Source organism: Chiroxiphia lanceolata, chromosome 27 (assembly GCF_009829145.1).
Source record: "Chiroxiphia lanceolata isolate bChiLan1 chromosome 27, bChiLan1.pri, whole genome shotgun sequence".
Taxonomy (NCBI): domain Eukaryota; kingdom Metazoa; phylum Chordata; class Aves; order Passeriformes; family Pipridae; genus Chiroxiphia; species Chiroxiphia lanceolata.
In genome coordinates, this window is record NC_045663.1 from 5,862,712 (window position 1) to 5,880,493 (window position 17,782).

The 17,782-nt window shown below is 56.2% G+C and overlaps 3 protein-coding genes across 10 annotated transcripts in view; 2 read left to right on the top strand and 1 right to left on the bottom strand.

Moving 5' to 3' along the window:
- Window positions 1-7,328, top strand: part of RFX2 (regulatory factor X2) — a 64,002-nt gene extending 56,674 nt beyond the window's left edge. For 5 of the 8 annotated variants that reach the window (XM_032711717.1, XM_032711719.1, XM_032711721.1 and 2 more), the window contains 6 exons: window positions 310-407; window positions 1,494-1,643; window positions 2,240-2,448; window positions 2,975-3,128; window positions 5,154-5,196; window positions 5,327-5,433. In XM_032711717.1, coding sequence (XP_032567608.1) covers window positions 310-407; window positions 1,494-1,643; window positions 2,240-2,448; window positions 2,975-3,128; window positions 5,154-5,196; window positions 5,327-5,433 — 761 coding nt within the window. Of the gene's footprint in view, window positions 1-309; window positions 408-1,493; window positions 1,644-2,239; window positions 2,449-2,974; window positions 3,129-5,153; window positions 5,197-5,326 lie in introns of all 8 variants that reach the window. The other 3 variants (XM_032711724.1, XM_032711725.1, XM_032711718.1) reach the window with 1 other exon arrangement.
- An 85-nt stretch (window positions 7,329-7,413) lies between these two features.
- On the top strand, window positions 7,414-12,160 carry LOC116799003 (la-related protein 6-like). The gene is made up of 4 exons (XM_032711726.1): window positions 7,414-9,568; window positions 9,701-9,877; window positions 10,154-10,373; window positions 10,866-12,160. The coding sequence occupies exons 2-4, from the start codon at window positions 9,711-9,713 to the stop codon at window positions 11,868-11,870; spliced, it is 1,392 nt and encodes a 463-aa protein (XP_032567617.1). The 5' UTR covers window positions 7,414-9,568; window positions 9,701-9,710; the 3' UTR covers window positions 11,871-12,160.
- A 1,366-nt stretch (window positions 12,161-13,526) lies between these two features.
- IFI30 (IFI30 lysosomal thiol reductase) lies at window positions 13,527-15,544 on the bottom strand. The gene is made up of 7 exons (XM_032711727.1): window positions 15,320-15,544; window positions 14,466-14,645; window positions 14,313-14,387; window positions 14,142-14,237; window positions 13,876-14,028; window positions 13,727-13,795; window positions 13,527-13,643 (listed from the first exon to the last, which is right to left on the bottom strand). The coding sequence occupies exons 1-7, from the start codon at window positions 15,458-15,460 to the stop codon at window positions 13,578-13,580; spliced, it is 780 nt and encodes a 259-aa protein (XP_032567618.1). The 5' UTR covers window positions 15,461-15,544; the 3' UTR covers window positions 13,527-13,577.
- Window positions 15,545-17,782: the final 2,238 nt, after the last annotated feature.

The window sequence follows — 17,782 nt, forward strand, 5'->3', positions numbered from 1 at the left end:
ATAATGAAAAATCATAGAAACGTTGAGGTTGGAAAAGACCTCTAAGATCAGTAAGTCCAATCATCAAAGAATAAGAACAAGAATAAGAATAAAAATAAGAACAAGAATAGGAATAAGAGTTTGAGTAATAACATTAAAGAACAAGAATAATTTGAGTGTGTATCAGAACCCAGCTAATTTCCTTGATGCAAAATCAAGGTCTCAGCTAACCAGACAACAGGCTGTGCTTTCCCCAACAGTCCTAAGCTACAAAGTGGTCCCCAAAAATGACACAGAACAGCCTTTCTAACTTTGCAGCCTTCTTTGCAGGCACACTGACACAGGCAATCAGGAATTTTGCCAAGAGTTTGGAAGGGTGGCTGATGAACGCCATGAGTGAATTCCCCCCGCAGGTCGTGCAGACCAAGGTGAGCACGGGCGTGAGATGGGCTCAGTGTATGTCTGCATGTTGCAGTTTTCCACAGGGATTGGAAATCCTTGCTGGAGTTGGGCCAGTTTGAGTCAGTTCTCAGGATTAGCACAGTGTAATGATTAATTCTGAACCAAAATCAGCAATGAGTGGGAGGGCAAGTCGGGCAATTCCTTTGCACCAGAAGATGATGCTGCTCTGACCATGGAGCCATTTCTGCATCTCAAAATTGCAGATGAAGCTTTGTGTGAGAAAATCATAGAATATCCTGAGTTGGAAGGGAACGCTAAGGATCATCCAGTCCAACTCCTGGCCCTGCACAGACACCCCAACAATCCCACCCTATCCCTCAGAGCATTGTCCAAACGCTCCTGGAGCTCTGGCAGCCTTGGGGCCGTGCCCACTGCCCTGGGGAGCCTGTTATCCCTGCCCTGAAATGAGTCTGTCCTGGAAAGCACGGGAGGGAATGGCATTGCCAAGTTCCAGTAGGAACCAGTAGGTTCACTAGGAACACAAGGTTCCTACTCCCTTTCTCCTAAAGCCAGGGATTCTTGCAGCCTCTTCCCACCTTGCTGGTTTCTGCTGGAGACAGAGTGTGAAAACCTAATAGTTTAAAGAAAACGAATAATAGAATCAGAGAATCATTTAGGTTTGGGTCCTTCCACCTGATTCACCTGCTCTGTGATGAGCACATTTTACCTGGTGGGGCATCATGTTGCCCAGGCAACCAGGGAGACATCATGGGAGGGATGAGAGTCGTTATTCCCTAGAAACAAACCCAAACTAAGCAGCCCCTAAAGAGACCCAGCTGGTTCACAAACCACACAGTGTCCTCAGCATGTTTCACAACCATCTGAGCCAAAGGATTTACTGAGTTATTCTGAGTGCCTGGCACAAGGATTAGGTTGGAAATGACCTTTAAGATCACCAAGTCCAAGCATTAACCCAGTACTGCCAAGTCTGCCATGTCCCCAAGTGGCACATCCAGATGTGTTTTGAAGACAGCCGTGGGTGGTGATCTGTGGCAGTGCAGGGTATGCCTGGAGCAGGGTTTGCCCCCCCAGCCCCACGTACTGTGTTGCAGGTGGGGGTGGTCAGTGCCTTTGCCCAGACCCTGCGCAGATACACATCCCTGAACCACCTGGCCCAGGCCGCCCGGGCCGTGCTCCAGAACACCTCCCAGATCAACCAGATGCTCAGCGACCTCAACCGCGTTGACTTCGCCAATGTGCAGGTAACTCTGCCCCTGGGTCGTGTTCTCTAGGGCTGGGGCTCCACAGCCAAGTTGTAGGCACCACCTGATTTTGACCACTGCCTGATTTCCAGTGCTAAAAACCAACTAAATGAACAAGTTGATGGGTTTTGATGTTACTTTTCCATGTAAGTTTTCCAATCTCTCTGTGAACAGTGGAGGAGGTACTGAGGAGCTTTTGTAAATAAGAGTCATAGAATCTTATTTATTTGTTTGTAATCTTATTTGTAAATAAGAGTTGTAGAATCATTAAGGTTGGAAAAGATCTCCAAGATCAACAAGTCCAACCTTCGACCAAACCCCACCATGTCCTCAACTCATTTTTTGAACACTTCCAGGGATGGTGACTCCACCACTTCCCTGGGCAGCCTGTTCCCAGGCTTAACTGCTCCTTCAATGAAGAAAGAAGTGCTACCAACAATAATATAGTTTAATAATAACATTATACTGTGGATGGATCAGAGATAATATTCAGAGCTGGTTTGCAGCCCTTGCCTACTAGAAATGAAGCTGCACTCCTGGGATACAACACCATGCAGGTTTGGCATGAGTAACTATCAACCCTTCTTCCCGAGCAGGAACAGGCCTCGTGGGTGTGCCAGTGTGAGGAGGGCATGGTGCAGAAGCTGGAGCAGGATTTCAAGCTCACTCTGCAGCAGCAAAGCTCTCTGGACCAGTGGGCCAGTTGGCTGGATAATGTTGTTACTCAAGTCCTGAAGCACCATGAGGGCAGTCCCAGCTTCCCCAAGGCAGCCAGGCAGTTCCTGTTGAAATGGTCCTTCTATAGGTACATCTCCTTTCTCATTTTGGAGGTATTTCTGCATCGGGGTTAGGGCATGTGAAGAGCTCCTTGAAAAGCCAAGGCCATGTTCTTTAACTGTAAAACTGTGGTTAACTGTGGCTGTGGTACAGAAGGAAGTGTTGTGTCTCCTGTGTCCTTTCAGGACAGGGATAGACTCATTAAGGTTGGAAAAGACTTCCAAGATCAAGACCAAATCCTGCCATGTCCAAATAGGACAAGATGCTCCATCAACTTATTTCTTAAAAGTGATTTGATACTCTTGGGTTAGAGGCAGAAGGGAATAAGTTGGAAAAGACTTCCAAGACCATCAAGCCCAAACTTGACCAAATCCCACCGTGCCCAAATAGGACAGGATGCTCCATCAACTTATTTGTTAAAGTGGTTTGACACTCTTGTGTTAGAGGCAGAAACAATCCCACAGTACCTTCAGGGTCCAGAATTCAGGGTGAAGAATCAGACATGACACAAGTGCGAAACACGACCCAAATGTTGTTTCCCGGCCATATTCCAGCTCCATGGTGATCCGGGACCTCACCCTGCGCAGCGCCGCCAGCTTTGGGTCCTTCCACCTGATCCGCCTGCTCTATGACGAGTACATGTTCTACCTGGTGGAGCATCGTGTGGCCCAGGCGACCGGGGAGACACCGATCGCCGTCATGGGAGAGGTGAGAGTCCTTCATTCCCCAGAAACAAACCCAAACTAAGCAGCACCTAAAGAATCACAGAATCAGCCAGGTTGGAAAAGACCTCTGAGGTCATCGGGTCCAACCCATGACCCAACATCACCTTGTCACCCAGACCATGGCACTGATGCCACATCCAGTCTGTCCTTAAACACCTCCAGGGACGGTGACTCCACCTCCTCCCTGGGCAGCCCATTCCAATGCCCAATCACCCTTTATGTGAAGAACTTCTTTCTGATGTCCAACCTAAACCTTCCACTGGTGCAGCCTGAGGCTGTGTCCTGTTGCCCTATTGCTAGAAGAGCCCCACACCCCCCCAGCTCCCCCTCCTGTCAGGGAGTTGCAGAGAATGATGAGGTCTCCCCTGAGCCTCCTCCTCTCCAGGCTGAGCCCCCCAAGTTCCCTCGGCTGCTCCTCACAGCACTTGTGCTCCAGACCCTTCCCCAGCCTTGTTGCCCTTCTTTGGACCCACTCTAGCCCCTCCATGTCCTTCCTGAACCGAGGGGCCCAGATGTGGCCTCACCAGAGACACACTTGCTTCACAAACCACACAGTGTCCTCAACATGTTTCATAACCAAAGGATTTGCTGAGTTGTTTTGAGTGTCTGGCACAAGGATGGAGCTCCTGGAGCATCTTCCATGAGCTGGTGGATTTTGGAGCAGCTGGGCTTTGGAGGCCTGGAGGAGAGAGGAAAAGGATCTCCCTACTTCTCTCCATAACCTGTGGAGAGAACCCTGGCTTTGGGATTCCTGCCATCAAACACTAAGTGAAGCGAAAAGGTCCAAAAGTTCCTCTCAGTAATTGAATTTCTTCAGGCCTCTGCAAGCTCCAGTGTTACAAGCACAGTCACACTCTCTGTTTTTGAGGTGAAGAAGAGAAAATATGGGTTGTTTGTGCTGTTTGTGAGGGTTTGAGTTTCTTTTTGTTCACCAGTCAGGCAGCAACTGGTGCCTGGCTTGCAGGCAAGTCCTGTCCTGCCTAGCTGGGGCCACATCCAGTTTTTCCCTCTGAAATGCAGAGTTTAAAGCCCCAGCTGAACCTGTGACAGCAATATAGAAACTACTGTGAGATTAAAACTCAGCTCATTTGCTCCTTGAAGCTCATGCTGTTTTCTTCCTTCCAGGGAGCTCATGTGGGGAGCCAGGCAAACCAAAGCCTTTCCCTTCCCCTCCCACGCTGCTGCTCCAACTGCAGCGCTCTGAGTTCCCACTATTCCCTCTGAGTTCCCACTGTTCCCTGCAAAACCTCTGCCTTTACTGATATTAAAGGAACATGAAAGACTTCCTGCAAAACCCAGCTGTGGGAGGCTTTCCTCCCTCAGTTTTTTCCTTCATTAAACCCTTGCAATATTCCTGTTCTCCAGGAGGAGGCTGATTCTTCCCAGCAAAGGAGGAGGAATTGTGTACTTCCATTTCCATTGAGCTTTCTCTGGAGCTCTCCTCAGCTTCTGCTGCTGCCCACCTTTCCATGACTTTTCAGCATTATTTTTGTAGCAATTTGGTGTTTCAGACCTTGTCATTGAGAGAGACAACACATCTTCAGAACCGCAGGTACCCTCAGCTCTCTGGTTCCAGTTGGCACCGTGGCCTCACACACCACACGCTCTCTGACATGACTGCAAAGGCTTTGCAGAGAGGTGGAGTGAAGGGAGAGCAGAAGAGGGGAATTGCCCAAAAGATGCAAAAAGCTGGAGAAAAAGCGCATCCTTTGCACTCTGACATCACCTGGGAGATGGAAAAATTTCTCCCTCTGGTCTAGAGCTTGATACTCCCCTGGACTGGGGGGGAAGGGGTAGTTTAAATGGCAACAAGAGGCTTTCCCCCCCCACCCCAAACATGTGGTTGGTTTTGCTTTCTGCTCTCCATCACCAGCACTGCGGATGTTCATGGTCTCTCCTGGGCACTTAAGCTCCTTGTTGGAACTGTTTGGTGACTGAGGCCATTGAACAGGTCTGGCACTTTGGGTCTGCAAAGCCTCACTGACCTTGTAACTCCCTTTTCTTTCAGTTTGGTGACCTCACGTCCCTGTCCCCAACACTGCTGGACAAAGGTACACGAGGGAAGTCCTCTGGGTCAGGGTGGGAGGGGGATCTTCGTGCTGGCTCTTCCAGCCTGCTCTGCTGGGAAAAAGCTCCCCTTCCCTCTGGTCCCCTCTCTGATGCTGAGCCATGTCCTTGCAGATGACATCAGTGAGCTGGGCTCTGAGGTGGACACGGACCGGGCCGTGGGGGAGCCGCTGGTGAAGCGGGAGCGCAGCGACCCCGGCCACTCCCTGCAGGAGATCTGAGCCAGGCACGCAGCTCCTCTCCAGCTGGACAAAGACATCCAGAGCCAGGTTGGATGGTCCCAAGCCTGAGCCTCCCCAGATCTGCGTTCTTAGTGCCTCTTAGTTTCTCTTTCATGTTTACTTGTGTTCGAGGATGGATTCCAGCGCCAGGGCTGGCGCTGGGATGGGGCTGGTTTGGCCACCCTCTTCCCTCCAGTGTGGCTGCTGTCTGGAGGGAGAAGCTCCAGAGTCTGCTCCCAAGGGATGGAAGCCTCCATGGTCAGCAGCAGATTGGATGTGCCTGGCTGGGAGAGCCTGTCCTCCCTCCCCAGCCGGAGTGAGACAGACAAGTGAGGCTTTCTCCTTCAGGGAAGGTGGTTTGGGTTCCTTCCTCACTTCTCAGACTTCACTGTGATACGAACTTGAACCAATCAGTGCCCAAGAGGAAGGAAAAATACCTGACTCTTCTCCTGCAGCCTTTCCAGACAAGCTGTCCTGGCTCTGGCTTTGCCAAATCACTTGCACCAGGGAGGACAGGACAGTTGGTCTCTCTTGTACCCACTCCAGGCTGCACATCCCTCTGATCCTGATGGACACAGGAGTGCTCTGGGACTACAGGACGAGCATTCCCACCTGCTCTCATGTCTCCCCAGCTTGGCATTTCACCACTGATCCCTGAATGCTCCCGGGACACCGTCAGGCCAACTCAAGATACCAAAGGACTCCAAGGAAGTGGCAGCCGGTTGCAGAGTGTGTTCATTGCCTGTGGGCAATCCCGTGACAATCCCATGGCACCCCTATCCCCCAGGGTGCCCAGGCAGAGGGGCACTGGCCCCACGTCCTGGGGTGTGTGAAATTCCCACTCCATGTCCAGCTGTAACACTGAAGGAGGTGCAGCCGTGTCCGGAGCAGGGTGAGGGTGTGTGACCACAGTGCCTTAGCGTGGGCCATGTTCCTGCTTACCCCCCCCTTCCAGGAGAGCCAGCACAGCTCAGACTGATCCAACAGCTCATCTCATGTCATGAGGGGCTGTCATGGACCCAGGGGAGCTCAGCACGCTGGTGACATTTCCCCTCTCTGAATCCCTTTGCCTTTTCCCGGTGGCTCCTGTGGGGCTGAGCCAGGGGAGCTCAGTGGGATCTCTTCTCCCTTTCCATGTCCTGTGGGGTCTGTGCTGAGGTGGATTACACTGGGATAATGTGGACTGCACTGGGGTGTTGTGGGCTACAGGGCGGAGGAGGGGGGGGTTGTCATCAAGCCAAACTGCAAAAACAAAGCCCCCGGGCAAATCTTTCTGTGAATAAAGGTCATGTCATAAGTAGCTTTTATTATTATGGTTTCTAATGATGCAGTATTTGGTGTGAGCTTTTCCAGGGGTCTCGTGTACATTTGCATAGCAGAGTATATTCTATCCAAATCTCTTTATTTCCTCGTTCCCAGTAGTACTAAGGTAGCTGTGACACTTAAAAACACATTAGAAATGGCCAGTGAAACCAAAGTGTGTGTAGTGGCACATTTTCCCTCTGACTGTCCCGTGCTGTCGTTGTCTGTAAGCGTCTCATATGGAAATGGAGTGAAATGAGAGAAGGAGAGAAGTGAGAAAGGCAAATTTAAATGTAAATAACAACCAGAACTCCTGGAGTCAGAGTCCAGTGATTTGGATCCTGCTGATGAGATAAGAGGGTTCAAAAAAACAGCTGAGCAGCCAAGTCTTAACTCCCCTGTTCCTGCTGAGGGCCATAGGAAGTTCAGCTGGAACATTGGCTCTTTCACCAAGGGACCCCAACCTGCAAACAGGATGCTCTGGAGATCTGCAGCACCGTGTGAGGAGTCTGGGGAACCACCTAAACCCCATGCACAGAATTCCAAACCTAACCTGAATAGCAATAAACATGTATCCAATGCTCAGGCCTGTACAAGGAGTGTTGTGGTCCCATTTCTTCTGTGTTCCCTGACAGGAGATATCAGGGGATGCTGCAGCACTTTGGAGGGATGCAGGAGCTGCCCAGTGCAGGGTATTCACAGCAGTTTTGGGCAGGGATCCTGTGTCTGCAGGAAGGCAGGATCCCCATGGAGCAGCAGCTGCTGTGTGGGGATAACTCCCCATTACACTCCCAAAGGGGAGGAGAGGCTGAGGGATCAAGCTGAGCATTGGGCCATAGGAAGCACGTTTTAATTATGCTTCCAGACTAATTGAAAGGATGGGAACAGCGAGACAGGGATGTGACAAGTGCTGGATCATTCCTGCTCAGATCCCTCAGGAGGGGGAAGGTTTAGCCTCAGCCTCTCACCCTTGTGCTCTTGCTTCCCCCTCCCTCTGGGTTATGCCCAGTCTTGCAGGGGTGGCTGGACCAGCCAGAGTCTCTTCCTTTGGATACTGAGCCTCAGGGCTGGAAGCAGGGGGTTATTTCCCCCGGGGGAACTGGGCAGCACCTCCCCACCCTGAGCTGCAAGTGGAGAGCAAACACAGCTCAAAATACTCCTCGCAGTACACACAGCCCCCCATCCTCAGCCTACCTCTGGCTCCATCACCCCTCCAAGGTGGGCAAATCCACAGAGATTTCAACATAAGCATCCCAGGACTTTCTCTTCCATCTCTTCCCAACCAGCAGAGAATGCCAGGAGGTGGCAGGAGAAGGGGAGATGGCAGGGATTGACACCAACCCCAGAGAAATCAGAGGGGTGCAACATTCCAGAAGCAGTTGGACATTGCCAGTCCCTGTGACTCATCCCAAAAGGATGAGCTTCAAGCTGGACAGTGCAGCACAGCCCAGGGATTCATCAGGAGCAGCCCTGCATGGGGAAGCTGCAAGGCCACCAGCCTGGGAGATGCTGCTGGTCTGGTGACAGCCAGGACGTCATGGAGAGCTTCAACATGTACATGCAGGCAGGATGAGCCCTGGGCTTGCCTCCTGTTTGTCCCCAAGGGAATGTGTCCCTTGACTGGGATGGGTTTAGCTTCATGGTCTGGCACTGGCACTCCTGGATTTTACCCACAGCCTTGGCTGTGCCTCACTGAGGCATCAGAGAACAGGCACCTACATCTGGAGAGCCTCTGGGACACAGGCACTTGCAAAGTGAGATGATATAAAGTTCTCCAAATGGAAACCAAAGCGGATTTGAAACCAGGCGCCAGAGGCACCTTCTGTTTTTTACTTGCAATTTCTCTTTCATTCTGACTGAAACAGCGTCTTACCTTGTGCCAGGCGAGTCCTTGGCTGGTCCATGTGGTCACAGGGCACAGAAACATCAGCCCAAGCCCTGTCTGGACCCACAGGTGAGGGTCAGCTGGGTCAGGCTCCCAGCATCAACCCTGCCAGTGACACTTCCAAGTTTTCCAGCCCTGGCATCATTCCCAGCCCAGTATCACCCCCCTACCTGCCCCAGCCCCTGCTGCTCTGACCCCCCTGTTCTCATCCCCATGTGTCCTCACCCTCCCACCCTGCCCAACACGGGGCTCAAACCATAGTGATGTTTTATCCCAGAGCTCCTTCCCCATTGGCCTGAAGCCCTGGGCCATCCTCCCCCCCCCCCCCAGCCTGCCCTGGGCTGCACCCCATTCCTGGGGCTCTCCTGCTCCCTCACTGGGCGGGAGGTGGTTTCTGAAGGGAGAAGGACCTTTGCCAGTCACTCTGGCAGCACTGAGAGCCCAAATCGATGTCCTGGGCTGAATCTTCCTCCCTCCACCTCCCCGTGGCTGTTCCTGATCGTGCACAAGGCAGAGAAACTGAGGCAATGCCCGAGAGGCCTCGTGGCATCAATTCACTGTCCCCCTGGGTACCAGAGGGGAGAGATTCTGCTGCCCCTGGCCTGGCTCTGCAGCCGAGGCAGGAGGAGCCTGATTGGTCCCAGGGCTCAGCTGGGGCAGTTTAACCACAAACAGGTTTCACCTGGAGCAGGTGGGTCTGGGGGCAGATCCACAACCACCCCTGCAACTCATTCAGGGTGGTTATGCTTATAAACCCACAGCCTCCTCACAGCAAGGGTTCCCTCTCTTTTTCCTTTTTTGTTTTTAATTTTTTTTTTATTCAATTTTTTTTTTGGCTTTGTGTTTTGGGAGCCTCAGTTTGGAGCTGGGGAGAGTTGGGATCTGCTGTCTCTGGGTATCTGGAATGTACTGCTAAGTCTTTCCACCCTTCCCAGCGCTGCCGAGCAGGTAAGGAGACAACACCCAGCTGCCTCCACTCCCTCTTCCCTGGGCTGGGCTTGGGGGCTGCAGCCCCGAGCAGGGTTCAGGTGACGGTCAGGATGTGTCCCAGCGCTGTCCTTCTCCTGTGTAACGTCCTAGATCAAGGACAATGTCATCATGCAGCTCAGGGGGGGCCTCAGGGCTCGATTCCCGGCCCAGATGCAACACTCCAGGGCCGGTGCAAGGAAATTCCTTCCTGGCACGGCACCTCCTCCCCCCGCGGAGCCGCTCGCTCGCCCTGCTCAGCCAGGAGGACGCCTTGGAGAGCTTCGACGGGTACGTGGTGCCGGGATGTGCAGGGGCGACTGAGCCCCGGTCTTTCCCTGTGTTTATCCCCAAGGGAATGTGTCCCTTGGCTGGAACGTGTTTAATTTCATGGTCTGGCTCTCCCAGCCTGGGGAGGCTTGCAGGGGACAGGCCGATGTAGCCAGGGCAAAGCGGGTGGCCCTGGGTGTCCCTGGTGCCTCTACTCTCCCACCGTCGTGGCTGAGCCCTTGGGGACACTTTGCATGTCCCAAAGGCACCACCCACCTCACACCTGTGTCCCCACAGCTCTGCCAGAAGGGTCCGTGACCTGAGTGATGCTTTGGGCTCTGACCTGCTGGACCGGAGCTGCTCCCTCCCCGACCCGCAGCTGGTCCGCAGGATCGTGTCCCAGGTGGAATTCTACCTGTCCGATGAGAACCTGGCCAGGGACGCTTTCCTCCTGAAACACGTCCAGAAGAACAAGATGGGCTTTGTCAGCATCAAACTACTGACATCCTTCAAGAAGGTAGGGAACCTGGGGAGGAGTGGGAAGGGTGGAGGATGTCCAGGTGTGCTCTGCTGTCTCCAGTGGGGTGTACAGGGAGGTCCAGACTCCCCTCAGGCTGTTCCTGGCAAAGCCCTGATGATGTAGAGCAGGCTCCTCTCTCTGCCTTCAGTGCCCTGCAGGGAGGGTGGCTGGGGGAGCAGTGAACAGTCCCCAAACCACCCCTGGGGCTGGATTCACCCATAACTCCCCCAGGCTGCTTTGAGATCATCCCTTAAGCAAAAAACCCAGGGAAGTGCTGGTGGTGTGACATATGGGGAAGCTGAGGTTTACTGCCACAGCCCAGAGAACACTGGGGACTTCCTGCAGACCCCAAGGCTGCTCATGTGGAAGGGGGACATTGCCTTGCCATGATTTTGTGTTGATAAGGTTGCAGCCTGCGTGGATGATGGGTTTAGGGTGGTCCCTGCCTGGGAAGATCACAAGGATGCAGCAGCCCCCTCTCTCCCCCAGGTGAAGTACCTGACACGTGACTGGCAGCTCACGCTCTACGCCCTGAAATTCTCGGAGCTGCTGGAGGTGAACAAGGAGGGCACCAAAGTGAGGCGCCGGGTGCCCATCCCCGAGGCCCTGCTGAGCATCCCCCCCAGCAAACTGCTGCTGGCCTGGGAGCTGCAGCCCCAGGAGCAGGACCCACTGCTGCTGCCACTGCTCCAGGAAAACTTCCTGGAGATCATCCTGAGGATGTTCAGCCCCTTCGGAGCCATTGCCTCCATCCGCGTCCTGCGGCCGGGCCGAAAGCTGCCCTCGGACGTGAGGAGATACTCAGCCAAGTTCCCCGAGCTGCTGAGCAGGTGCTGTGCCCTGGTGGAGTACGAGAGCCTGGACAGCGCCTGCAGGGCCTTCGAGGACCTCGGGCACCGTGACTGTGACAGTGGCATCAAGGTGGTCCGGCTGTGCGGGAAGGGGAACAGGAGGAAACCTGGGGAAGAGAGGCAGGTGGTGGAGGAGCTGGTGGATCAGCCAGGCTGGAAGGTGCAGGGAGCTGCCCTGAGCCTCCCCTACAGCCACGAGGACTCCCTGCTCTGCAGCTCTCCAGGGTCGGATGATGCCTCGGGGCCGCTGTCCCTTCTCCTGAACAAGGACCCCGTGGCACCTGCCTGGCCTGGCAGCAACTTCAAGCCTGGGAATTTCAGCGCCTTCACCGGATCACTCATCACCAGCAGCAAGGTTTTCCCTCCTCTTGGGCTGGGCTTGGGAACCAGCAGTTGCTACAGCCCCCGCAGCAGCACCAAGAGCCCCTGCAGTGGCTGGGGGGGCACCACAGGTGCCTGGGGACCCTGGAGCAGAAGCCCCTCTCCTGATATTGAACCTCCTCCAGGAAATCCCCTGGCACCAAAGTGGGTGTCTGAGCCCCTCAGCCTGTGGGATGAGGTCCTTCACCTGCCCCACAGCCCCGATGACACCAAAGGCTTTGGCAGCAACTTTGGGAGCGGAAAGCTCGTCCTCCGGCACTGAGGCTCCTTCGCATTTGGGGTTGAGGCTTGTTATTTTCTTTCTTTTCCCTCCTTCTCTCGAGCAGAAGATTTCTCCGTGGCCCCAAGAGCTGTGGGCGCTGGCAGTGCAGCTGCTCCAGGGGACGGAAGTCTTGGGACAAGGACGATGCTCGAGGCGAGAGGCTGAGCAGCAGCAGGAGCTGTGCTGTGCTCATGCCAGTGGGACTGTTCTTGCCTGGGGCCCAGAGTTAGGATGGGGTCCAGGTTTTGGATGGGAAATGGGCAAATAAAGAGAGATTAATTTTCCAGGCACTCTCTGGCTGGTGGTGTGGTTTTTTTGAGGTTTTGTTTGTTTGTTTGTTTGTTTTAATTTTTCTTATACCTTTTTCCCCCCTTCCTGGTCTTGCTGCTGCCTGAGCTGCAGGAGGGTCCCTGTCTGCCTCCCTTGTCATTCTCGGGGGGTGGACATTGGTGGGTAGGTGTGCTGGAGGTGGGGTCTTGGTGTGCCCAGGGCAGGTGGCACAGCTTGGCTCAACCTGAGAGGGACAGGACTGTTGGTTGTTGGTCACCTCTGCTCCTGCCCCCACCAGAGCATCCTCTGGCTGCAGCGCTCAGGTTGGACCCCACCTCAGGACTAGAAGATTTTGGGGAGCCCCAAGGGCTGAAGGACTCAAGGGGCCCAAGGACCATGTATTGGGAGCTGCTGTGGCAGCAGGGCCACAGTTCCTTCTGCCTGGCTGGGCTCCCTGGCATCTCCCAGGATGGGGCTCACTGTGTCCTCCCTGCCCCAATAGCTCCTCTTGGAGAGGGGAAGAGTTAAGGGCAGATGGAGTGCCCCTGACCCCCTACAGGTGGCTCTTGAGGGCTGCCTTTGCAAGTGCCTTTGGTCTGCTCCCAGAGCTGGGCTGTCCTTGGGATTAGTAGGATGAGTCCCACACCTGGAGTGCTGTGATGGACAGTCCTGGCTGTTCGGGAGAGGTGGGTAGGGCTGGAGAGGGGAAGGTGTCACCCTATGTGAGAGAGAGGATTGAAACAGTCCCCACAGTTGGGGATGATGTGGTTGGGAGCCTCTGGGTGAGGATGAGGGGGGTGGAAAACGAAGCACGAGCTGCAGTAGGAGATGGTGTCCATCTCCCAGCACTGAGGATTTTTCTGTAGGCAGTGAGGAGAACTCTCTGGAGTGGATTTCAGTTTCCCGGCCTCCTGCTGTGGCCAGCAGGTCTGGGAAATTCCTCAAGTTTGTGGGAGAGAACTTCTTGTCTTGAGTACTCAGGGAGCCATCAGGAAAGACACTGTCCTAGACTTGCTGGTTGGGAATGGAGAAGGACTGGTAGGAGCTGGGATGGTCTTGGCCCACAGAGCTGCTGAAATGGTTAATGTGTAAGGAGAAAGAAGGACATCAGAGCTGCTTCCCAGGGCTTGGAGAGAGCAAATGTTCTGTTCCTTAGGGAGGGGCGTAGCAGATTTCCATGGAAATCTTCAAAGGGCTCCTTTGTGATCCCCAGGAGCAGGTGATTCCCTGGCAGAGCCTGGCACATCCTGTCACATGCCCTGGGTGCAGGAAGAGGGCAGTCCCACTGCCCTGATGCCCAGCTCCCTCGCCCTTGCACCGTGGTGGGGCAGGACCACCCACTGCCTGCTCCCCCCAACACACCACTCCAGATACTTGTTTTTTTCAAAAAAAATATCCTTTTTATTGGCCTCTCCCTTGGTGCTCCCACAACGTCCCTCAGCGCCTGCAGCCCAACGGGACCTTCGGGGCCTTTGAGCTCACACAGACTTCAGGCTTCTCCCCCTGCCAGAGAGTGGCCAGTAGAGCCCCAGCAGGGACAGGGACATGTCCCCAAGCCCCACTGTCCCCCCAGAACCCTGTCCCACCTGGTAGAGGTGGCAAACCAGCCCCAGCAGCGAGGCCTCTGCCTGTGCCTGCAGCTCATCCGTGTGCTTCTGTGGGGGGAGATGGGGCTGCTCAGGAGGGTCCCCATGGTGCCCCAGCCCTGCCTGGCACACTGGTCCCCCTGCCATACCCCGTTGATGACGATCCAGGGCACAAACTGGTGTGGGGGGTCGAGTGCCTCAGTCAGTTGGGCGTTTTGGTGCATCAGGGCCATCCCTGTGTCCCCCTGCATGCAGGCGGCGATATGGTCCCTGTCCAGCTCTGGGGCATAGATCTGCAGGCACTGCCAGGAGAGGGGACACATGGGGCACTCAGGGGGACAGGGATGTCCCTATGGGGCATGAGGGACAGGGACATCCCCACAGCAGGGCATGAGGGATGGGGGAGGGGACACACAGCCTCCAGGTTCTTGGTGACGGAGCTGCCCGACTCCAGGCAGAAGATGATGGGGAAGTAGGTGCTGAAGTTCTTGGCCTCGTGCATCAGGCAGGCCTATGGGAACAGGGTGGGTGGTACGGGGCCACTGGACCCCCCCCATGCCAGCACCACGGGAACAGGGACCATCACCTCAATCATGTTGCCCAAACACTCCTCGGGGCCGTGCTGGCACTGGAAGTCCCACTTCCCGCTGATGTTCCTCTCCTGCGAGACCAACCAGGTCTGAGCGGGGTCGGCGGCACCAGGGTGAGTGCCCGCGGCACCGGCTCGGCCAGATCCTACCTGGGCATTGCCATAGGGCACCAGGGTGATGTTCAGCATCTCCGAGGGCAGCAGCAGCCAGGTGGGGAAGAGCTTCAGGACCAGGAACTCACGGCACGCTGGGCACAGGCTCTCATAGTACAGGCTCAGCTCCACCGGGGCAGCCGCGGGGCGAGGGAGGTTGGGGCAGCGGTTCTCCACCTGCGTGCGGGGAGGTTTTGGGGTGCACGGGGGGAATACAGCTGCAGACCCCCAATATTTGCAGGGGGCAAAGCTCCTGAGGTGTGGAGCAGAAGGGAGATGAGGGTGTGCAGGGCTGAAGGGAAGTGAGAGTGGACAGGGGCCTCAGGATCCTGTGAGCGGCCGAAACCCAGCGCTGGGGTTTTCCACGAGAACTTCCCCAAACTGTTTCAGAGGAAAGCAAATTTAGGCCAGGACACGCCTGGGTGGGGGTACAGCCCTGCACCCACCGCCGGGTGGTGGCTGCAGCACCGCGGGGCTCACAGGGCACTGCCAGAGCCACAGTTGTCACCGCCTGGGGCTGTTCGCGGCAGGAACAAGCTGAAAAGCCGTTTTATGCTTAAAAAGTAGAAGTGCCGGAGGCGGCCAGGGAGGGTCCAGGGTCAGGGTCCGGCTGGAGCACAGCAATTCCCCAGGGATGCCGGTGTGGCACGGGAGCTTTGAGTATCCCCGCGCTGTGCCCGCCTGTGCCACAGCGGCGCTCGGAGCCGCCACTGGCTCCAGGTACCGTGGCCAGGTGATGCCCCAACCCCGTCTCCGCGTCCTCATCCCCGCCGCCGGGCAGGCAGGACACGTCCCCACGTGTGGGGTGACCCTGCCCTGCGTGGGGCAGCCCTGGCACCCGTGGCTCTGACCTGGCAGGCGACGGCGATCTCCGGCGAGCTGCACCAGAGGTGGGCAGGGCGGTCACAGCCGGGGACCACCCCGAGCCCCGGGGCCACCAGGGCCACCAGGGCCACCAGCGCCAGGGCAGGCAGCGGCACCGTGGGGGCCATGGGGACGCCGGGGTGACGCGGAAGCGAGCCCGTCCCAGCAAGGACTTTTAAAGCTCGGCTGCGCCCGCCTCCCTGCGCCCTTCCTGCCCTTCCCGCCTCTGCGGTGACGCTGCCGCCTCACGTGGGGCTCCAGCCACCCCGTCCCTGCTGTCCCCCCCGGGGCTGAGCTGGAGCTCCAGGGTCACAGCCCTGCCAGCCGTTGCTGCTTCCCCGCGGGCTGCGACGCGTCTGGGGCTGAAACCCGACTTGGGGCAGCCCACGCCTGGTGTTTCCCGAGCAGGGAAGGGGCTGGATCCCTGCCGAGCCCCCGCGCAGCCCCCCCGGGGCGGTGCTGGTGCTGGAGCCCCCCGGGGGTGGCAGCTCCGGGTACGGGAAGGGGGTGCTGCCCAAGCCATCCCCTGAGCCCAACTCCCAGGCTGAGTGCGGAGGAACCTCGCATTTCCCCGCTGTTTAGAGCCGCCTTTTCCGGCCGTTTCTCGCCCCTTGGCGAGCCCAGGGCTGGTCCTCACGTGCCCCGGCCCTGCAAAACCGGGGAGGAGTCCTGGCACCACTCGCAGGATGGGTCACATCCTGCACCCAGCCCAGGAACTGCCGCCCTCACGCCCCCGCTCCCCACGTAACACCCTCCCCCAGCAATCCAGCAGCCGGGTCATTAACAATGTTTATTTCTTTCCTCTTTTTTGTTCCTTTTTTTTTTTTGTCGTTTTTGTGGGTTTTTTCAAAGTACCGTACAAAAAAAAAATCCTATTACAGTAACAAATACTGGATTTACATTAGTAAACATCAACGGAAAGAGCAGAGAGCACTACTGCTGGTAACGGACAGCTCGGGGGACAGGTTATTCGTTATTGCATACGCCTAAGAAACTAAAACCTCACACAGCCACCACGTCCTCTCTGAGCACAAACCTGCACCAGCAACCCTTGGGAGGGTTACACAGGGGGTCCCGAGCAGGGACACGGAAGGACAAGTCCCAAACTGTCCCCGGGGAGCAGGAACAGCCACGTTGCACCCATGGCACGGCTCGGTTGGAGGACGTGGGGGGTCACAAGCAGCAAAGCACAGCCCAGCGCCTCCAAACGCGGCACCAGCGGGTTCAGAACGAGCGAAAGCAGCAAAGGACAAATCACAGCGAGCTTATGGCGGGGGAGCAGCGCTGCAGAAGCTCGGGGGCTGGGCTCCCACCCCGGGGAGAGCAGAGAAAAAGCTGCGTTTCAAGGAGCCGAGTGAAGCACCGTCAGGGAAAGGCAGCCCTGGGGAAGGGCATCTTCCACCTCGTCGTACACAGGACGTGCGAGCAGAGCCCTGTCGGGGACAGGCCACCAAGTGGGCAGGAATGGCAGTGCTGGAAGGTGCAGAGGGGTCACCATGACACCACCCCCCCCCCTGCTCCTGGGGAGGAAGGGACTGCGGCTGTGCAGCAGAAAGGGACAGCACGGTGAGAACTGCAGAAATTCAGCCCAAAGGGTACAAAATCAGGGTAAATTTCCCTAGGCAGCAGAGCCGGGCGAGCAGCAATCGAAGTGTTGACAGGTGACAGCTTGAAGCTGAGACTCTTCCAGATGCTCAGCAAGTCCTGGCATGAGCTGGGAGCAACTCCCCTTGGCAGGACTGGCCCTGAGCTCACCTTGTGGGGTGGTGGGGGAACGTGGAGTCCATGGGGTGAGAGGCTGAGGATCCCATCACCTGCAGCCCATCCCGTGGCACAAGGACATGATGGTAGTGCAGGGACAAGCACAGGACCAGCACAGAGTCCCCAGGCTGAAAATGTGCCATGGTGACCAGTGTGGGAGACTGACAGAGCTTTGGGGTGTTGGTGCAGCCCACCCAGCCATTCCACAGACTCCAGTAGGTCACTGGAGAGCACTATGAGGATGGAGCCTTCCTGCCCCATTCCCACATGCTCTCATCTCTCACGCGCCCGAGCCCAAAGAATTACCTTAATTATCCCTGGCAGCATTTCCCAAGTGATCTCTGAAGCCAGCCACTGCACCCACAGCTCCCCTGACCTGTCATCTGCACCACTGCATCAAACACCAACAAACCAGACCCAAAAACCAGGGCCCAGAGAGGACATGCAGAGCAGGGAACAGGGGCTGTACAATCGAGCACAGGAGAACTGCCACAAGCAATGGGAAGAGGACGGTTGCGCCAGCAATCCCAGTTCCAAAAGGATCTGGGGACCAGCCCAGGGCAAGACGAGCAGCAGAGCTGGCCGGGGAAGGAGAGACAGCATGGTCCCCAATGCAGGTGGCACATCAAGGACAGGCTGCAGGCAGAGCACAAGCACACAGCACTCTGTGAAGCCAGCAGAGCCCGAGC

Bases quoted from the DNA above. Each gene is read 5' to 3' on its own strand.
- LOC116799003 (XM_032711726.1), top strand. From the start codon at position 9,711: ATGTCATCATGCAGCTCAGGGGGGGCCTCAGGGCTCGATTCCCGGCCC. The intron at 9,878-10,153 runs GTACGTGGTGCC...GTGTCCCCACAG, and splicing joins GCCTTGGAGAGCTTCGACGG to CTCTGCCAGAAGGGTCCGTG. The intron at 10,374-10,865 runs GTAGGGAACCTG...TCTCTCCCCCAG, and splicing joins TACTGACATCCTTCAAGAAG to GTGAAGTACCTGACACGTGA.
- IFI30 (XM_032711727.1), bottom strand. From the start codon at position 15,460: ATGGCCCCCACGGTGCCGCTGCCTGCCCTGGCGCTGGTGGCCCTGGTG. The intron at 14,646-15,319 runs GTCAGAGCCACG...CCCCGCACGCAG, and splicing joins AGATCGCCGTCGCCTGCCAG to GTGGAGAACCGCTGCCCCAA. The intron at 14,388-14,465 runs GTAGGATCTGGC...TTGGTCTCGCAG, and splicing joins TGCCCTATGGCAATGCCCAG to GAGAGGAACATCAGCGGGAA.